Below are 6941 nucleotides of genomic sequence, written 5' to 3' on the forward strand. Positions count from 1 at the left end.
TGCCTCCACTCAGTGCAACTTCTATTTATAGGAAACCCACCCCACTGAGTAGATGAGTACCCTCCACTTAATAAAACCTCAAAGACATGAAATAAGTACAGACATGGAAATACAGGCTGTATTGTGGTTAAAGAGATACACATATAACAGCAGAAATAAACATGCAGTTCCTGGCTAATGTGCAATGATAATAAGTCCCTGGTATAGGAATAATACAGTCACAAGAGTCTTTAGCAGCAGGAATGCAGCCAATAAACTTCCCTTAATAACATGGAAAAAAACTATGTTTAAACAGTTATAAACTCATGGGTACCTGCAGGTAATTTATGTGCACAACGTTGGGGCCCTTAGATGTTGGTAGCGCTACCCAGATACAATGAGGAAAAAGTCTGAAGTAATCTCTGAAGATAGTACCTTTAAATGACACCTGTAACTGTAGATATCTCCAGTTCTAACAAACAAGGAAAACTGGCTAGGTGCAGATTCCCCTGGTCCTTGACAAGGCTGTGAGTGCACCTTACCAGAAATATCCAGAAGTCCAGCAAAATGGAGGGCAGGAGCAGGATAGCAATCCTTTCTCTTCCTTTTGCTGACAGACTGTGAAAACTGCAGAAAGTTCCAGATGTCTGCAGGGAGCTGAACATAAAATGACAGTCTTCTAACTCTTGTACTTGCAGTGCATTAGACCTCCCTTGCTTTTATTTCAATGTCCCAGCAGAAGTGGATAATCAGGGGAAAAAAAACAGTAGGAATACACTTTCTTTCTGCAGAGCCAGAGAACATGGCTTCACCCCTGTCCTCTTCTTCTTGCCACTCTAGCCCCTCCTCCTTACATGACATGTTAAAAGGGCAAAGTTCAAAATCACCAACTTAAAGCAAACAGCAAAATATAGCAGTCTGTTACATCCTCCCCTCTGTAAAATTCTTGCCTTCCACTGGCAAGAGCAATCTATCATACGGTTTTACAAGATGGTACAACAAAATCTAATACAATGAAGTTCTATCATTCAATATTTCAGTCAAAACATGCAATACATTGATTAATTTAGTGCAAGTGTGGGGGTCCTGAGAATAGGTGGGTTGCCCAATGGTATCATAGGTCAAGAATCTTGGGGGTCTCCTATTTCTTCTGCATCTCCCCAGGTTGCTCTGTGGTTGCCCAGATCCTTCCATAGAGTTAGAGTCCCTGACTGGTGGATGGGGAACAAAGCTGGGACTCTCAGCATTCAATCCGGATGAGGAGGAAGAAGGAGAGGGAGTAGAGGTAGGAGGCACCGACTGTGTTTCTGGCACTGTCCACCAATCTCTTTCAGGGCTGGAAGCAGTAGCTTCTTTTTTATCAGTAGTTTGCGATGTCCCACTGGGACCTTCTCCAGGGTTGTCTGAGTCAGTTTCTGAAAGAGGCTGTATGCTAGAATTTGTATTGGCTTCACCAGTGTCTTCCTCAGAACTAGAATTTTCATCAGAGAAGGCAATAGGTAATAGGTGATTTCTATGCCAAGCTTTGATCCTACCCTCAGGCCCTTTGATTCGATACACAGGAATTCCGGGAACTTTGGAAATAACCTCAAAGAGAGTATCTCTCCAGCGATCTGCTAATTTATGTTTCCCTGGAACTCCCAGGTTTCTCAAGAGTACTTTATCTCCAGGTTGGATGTCTTTGTAACGTACTTTGAAGTCATATCTCCGCTTGTTATTTTCATTAATCTTGTCGGTAGCTCGCTCAGCCAACTCATAGGCCCTCTGTAAACTCTCTTTCAGATTCCTAACATATTGATTATGAGAAGTATGGCTCATACCATCAGAAGACACTCCTAAACGGATATCAATGGGCAACCTTGCCTCCCGGCCAAACATCAGAAAGTAAGGAGAAAACCCAGTGGATTCATGTCTGGTACAATTATAAGCGTGGACGAGAGTTTCTACATGTTGACTCCAATTCCTCTTCTCCACATCCTTGAGAGTGCCCAGCATGTCCAATAGAGTTCGATTGAATCTCTCTGGAAGAGCATCTCCTTCAGGGTGATATGGAGTCGTTCTACTTTTCTCAATCTGTAACAATCTCAGCGTTTCTTTAATTATTCGGCTTTCAAAATCTCGACCTTGGTCTGAATGCAATCGTTTAGGAAAACCATAATGGGTAAAGAATTTCTGCCATAACACTTTAGCGACGGTGGCTGCCTTCTGATCCTTGGTGGGGTAAGCTTGAGCATATCGAGTAAAATGATCTGTAATCACTAACACGTTGCTCTTACCAGTAGAGTCAGGTTCGATGCATAGGAAGTCCATACATACTAAGTCCATAGGGCCAGAACTTGTTAGGTGACCCATGGGGGCAGCACGAGTAGGCAAAGTCTTCCGCTGGATGCATCTTCTACACCTTCGGCAATACATCTCCACAGACTCTCTCATGTAAGGCCAGTAGAATCGATCCTGGATTAGGCCGAAAGTCTTATCAATTCCTAAATGGCCATGGAGGTCATGTAGGGATCTGAGCACCATTCCTCTGAACTTTTGGGGAAGAACCAACTGTTTTCGACCAGGGTGATCATGGTATTGTATGACTCTGAATAGGATTCCATTCTCAATACAGAATCGACTCCACTCCCTTTTAAAATGGGTTTGTAGTTCGACAGGCAATTTCTTTACATACTTGAAATCCTGCTTTTCCACAGCTTTTATGAGATGGCCGATTACTGGGTCTTGAGCTTGAGCTTGTTTTTTCTCATCTAAACTGATAACAGACCATTCAGGGATAGTAATTGGAAGGCACATGGCTTCAGGAATTGCCTTGGGTGTGTAACTAAGAGAATCAATACATCTTAACTCAGAAAAATTGACCCATCCATCTTCCACAATAGAGGTCTGACATAGGGCTCTGACTCCTGGGCCTGGAATCTCAACCCACTCCTCATCTTCTTTGGTAACAGGTAATCCAGGCCTCCTAGATAGAGCATCTGCTCCCACATTTTTAGGACCTGGCTTGTATTTTAAAGAGAAATCATAGTTAGATAGGGCTGCTAGCCACCGGTGTCCTGTGGCATCCAACTTAGCTGTGGTTAAGATGTAGGTGAGAGGGTTATTGTCTGTCCTCACTTCAAACTGGGCACCATACAAATAGTCATGCAATTTGTCCACAATAGCCCATTTCAGAGCAAGAAACTCCAACTTGTGTACTGGGTAGTTCTTTTCACTTCCAGTAAGACTCCGACTAATATATGCTACTGGCCTTAGGCCTTCAGGGTACGCCTGATGGAGAACCCCTCCTAGTCCTTCAAAACTTGCATCTACATGGAGAATATATGACATATTGGGATCAGCATAAGCTAATACAGGTGCTTCAGTCATCTTTCTCTTGAGCAGTTGGAAAGCCTCTTCACAATCCGGAGTCCATTTCACTCCGATAGGTTCCTTGGAGTGAGCAGTCCTTTGCGCTCCCTTCCTAGAGTCCCCTTTCAGGAGGTCATGGAGGCTTCGGGCTATCTTTGAATAGCCTTCTACAAAACGGCGGTAGTAGCCACAAAATCCCAAAAAGGAACGCAATTCTTCAATGTTGTTGGGCCTAGGCCAGTTGACAACAGCTTCTACTTTGGCTGGGTCTGTGGCAACACCATCTGCTGATACAATGTGCCCAACATATGTCACAGAAGTCTGGGCAAATTTACACTTATCAAGAGACAACTTCAGGCCTTCTCTTTGTAGACGATCCAATACTTTTAATAGTCGTTTCTCATGCTCTTCAGGGGTTCTTCCAAACACAATTATATCGTCCAGATAAACTAGACATTCCCTAGGGCTCATATCTCCTAGAGTTCTCTCCATCAATCGCTGAAAAGTTGCAGGAGCTCCGGTAACGCCTTGAGGCATGCGAGTAAATTGGAAGAATCCTAAAGGGCAAATAAAAGCTGTTTTTTCTTGATCCTCCACCTTCATAGGAACCTGATAGTATCCAGAGCGTAGGTCTAAGACACTGAACCACCGGCTGCCATTCAAGGCATTCAAAAGATCTTCTATTCTTGGCAAGGTATATTGATCAGGAATAGTTCTCTTGTTCAGTGTACGGTAATCAATACAAAGACGTACTGACCCATTTTTCTTTCTGACCACTACTATAGGTGATGCATATGGGCTTCTTGATTCTTGGATGATTCCTGCTTCCTCCATCTCATGAAGGATATCTCTTACATCCTCAATGTCTCGAGGAGCTATCCTTCGAGATCTCTCTCTAAATGGGGTAGAATCATTTAGCCGAATGGCGTGCTGGGCACTCATGGCACATCCTACATCCATATCCCCTTTAGAGAAAACTTCTTCCCTAGCCTGAAGGGCCCTTTGTAGTCTATCTTTCCATTCTGCAGGTAGACTGGTACCTTCTAAATCAAATTTCAACTCTGGAAGAGAATCTTGGCTCAATCCAACTGTCAGAGATGAAATGGGCCTTACTTCTTCCAAAAGATGGATAACTCCCAGCTTCTGGCAATGTTCTATGCGTACACCAGTTGGTGACCGATTGTGAATGGTTACTGCAAACACATCAATTTTTTTTCTTCTCCAGTCTTTTACCTTGGGCATGATAGTCCAGCCTTTAGTTGAATCCTCTTCAGGAAGAGACTCTAGACAAAACTGACACTCCCCAGATAGCATTCCTTCCCGTAAAACTGCAACAGCAGTAATGGATTTCATTTCCCCTGGTTGAAGGTCAACAGGCGTTGGTCCCCAATAATGGAACTGACCTGTTCCGGCTTCAAGGGCTAGTCGGTGACACTCTTGCCTCAGAGCTGGTTCTAGTTCATTCAATTTGTTTAAGCAGGAATTTCCCATTTCCTTCAAGTAAACTCGAAACACATCTCTCACCATCTGAGTATTAGTCCCCAATATGATGGGAACCCCAGGACGACTTCGATTTGGGCACACCAAAGCCTCCACTAGCATAGGGCATTCTTTCCCAGTGTCCAATTGAGGGATCACAATCTGTACTTTAATTACGCCCTCGACGGGGTAAGCTTGAGAACCCAGCCCCCACAATTTCACATCATTAGCTGGTGATATTGGTAAATGGCTTAGATGCTCCTCATAAAAGGACCGGAAGACTATTGTTACTTGAGATCCAGTGTCGAGGAGGGCAAAAGAAGGGATGCCTTCAATCACAAGAGATACAAGGGATTTTGGCCCTACTCTAGGATTCTCAACCAAGTGGTTACCAGAGAACTTCTTCCTTCCAAACCATCTATTCTTCAAGCGTCTGCCACATGCCGGGCCTGGGTCAACAACTAGGCCCTCAGCAAAAAGAGAATCCTTCAAGGGACATTTGGTAGAGATATGTCCCACTTGCCCACAGCTAAAACATTTAAATTCTCCTTTCTTCCCTGGCTGAGGAGAGATTTGAGAACTCTTTTTAGAGCTTTGAACTATGGTTTCTTCCTTGTTTAATACACCTGTTGGTAATTTTGTCTTAGGTGTTTTCTGGGTTTCATGTGATGATGATTTCGCTATGCCTTCCTGATGTTTTAGGATATGGTCAAATTGTTTATGTATTATTTTGGCTTCTTTCATTGTTTCAGCATAATCCAACAATCCCTTAGCGCGTAGAAGGCTGACCAAAGCTGTAGCTATAGGATCATTTGGTAAAGTCCCTCTTAGGATTTGCCTCCTCCTGTATTCATCAAACTGATCTGATGTGATAACAGCCTTCTCAAACAACTTCCCTAGCATTAATTCTAATCGTATGAGATAGGAAGTGAGGGTTTCCTTCTCCTGTTGAACTGTGGCAGCATATTGTAAACGGAGCTCCTCCTCTTCACTCTCCTCACCATAAGTATGGTCTAACACCTTTAAAAGATCATCAGCAGGAGAATTTGGGAAGCGTAGTAGGTGATACTTTATTAATTCTGATGCAGAAGATCTCAGGCCTTCGATCAACCTCAGTCGTTTGGACTCTTCAGTACAAGTCCACTCATTTAGTGCTTGGGTTACATTACTCTTCCACAGGACAAATCCTTCTTCCCCAGCTGGCACCGGCATAATTCCAGAGAAAGTTTTAAGTCTTTTGTAGTTATGCTCATTAGATGCTTGGACCACACTTTTAGATAACTGGGTTAAGACTTCAGTTAGGGAGAGGCTCTCTGTCTTCTGACTTGTGGGAACATTAGGAAGCCTCCTATGGGTCCTGCTCCTTCTGGGCAGTTCCAAACACTGTTGTGCATGTTCATCACTGTCTTCTGTTTCAGTGTCAGTCATAATTACTCTCCTAGGTGGAATACAAAATATGTGATCACTGTCCCCATCATTGGGGTCACTTTCATCTTCTGACTAATCTTGAGCAAAAATCAAAGGACTTCCGGGGAGCTGAGTCTTTGGCAACTGTAAATACTTAGGACAATCTTCTTTATTTAGTGGCCTATGACCCTTTACTAGAGCAACAGCAAGTCCCGACTTCTCATCCTTCTGTGTCTGTATAAGACGGAATTTCTCCAACCCTTGTATCTGTCGAATGGCATCATCAAAACATTTTCTCTCCAGATTGAGAGGCATGTTACACACAGCTACAACTTGGTTAGGGGGAATTGATTTCTTCCTGGCCCAGTCCCTGACTTCTTTGGGGCTGAGACATTGGATTTTTTTTTAACAATTTTGCAGTCCCGACTCATCTCAGCAGTGCCTCCATCTGTAACCCCTTTCTGCCCTACTCCTGGCGACAAACGGTAGTTGGCAGAAGTTACATCTTCTTCTGACGCTGACAGGGATCCTGAGCCTCCGCCATAGTTGGGAGAACGGGACATCTTCTTCTAACACAGTGCCTCCACTCAGTGCAACTTCTATTTATAGGAAACCCACCCCACTGAGTAGATGAGTACCCTCCACTTAATAAAACCTCAAAGACATGAAATAAGTACAGACATGGAAATACAGGCTGTATTGTGGTTAAAGAGATACACATATAA

At 43.6% G+C, this 6941-nt stretch overlaps 1 protein-coding gene across 1 annotated transcript; it reads right to left on the minus strand.

The window, feature by feature from the left end:
• Nucleotides 1-984: 984 nt before the first annotated feature.
• On the minus strand, nt 985-6237 carry LOC128494822 (uncharacterized). The gene has a single exon (XM_053465837.1). It carries the CDS (start codon nt 6235-6237, stop codon nt 985-987), a length of 5253 nt encoding a protein of 1750 aa, XP_053321812.1.
• Nucleotides 6238-6941: the final 704 nt, after the last annotated feature.

This window comes from Spea bombifrons, chromosome 1 (genome assembly GCF_027358695.1).
Source record: "Spea bombifrons isolate aSpeBom1 chromosome 1, aSpeBom1.2.pri, whole genome shotgun sequence".
NCBI lineage: Eukaryota > Metazoa > Chordata > Amphibia > Anura > Pelobatidae > Spea > Spea bombifrons.

Bases quoted from the DNA above. Each gene is read 5' to 3' on its own strand.
- LOC128494822 (XM_053465837.1), bottom strand. From the start codon at position 6,237: ATGACTGACACTGAAACAGAAGACAGTGATGAACATGCACAACAGTGT.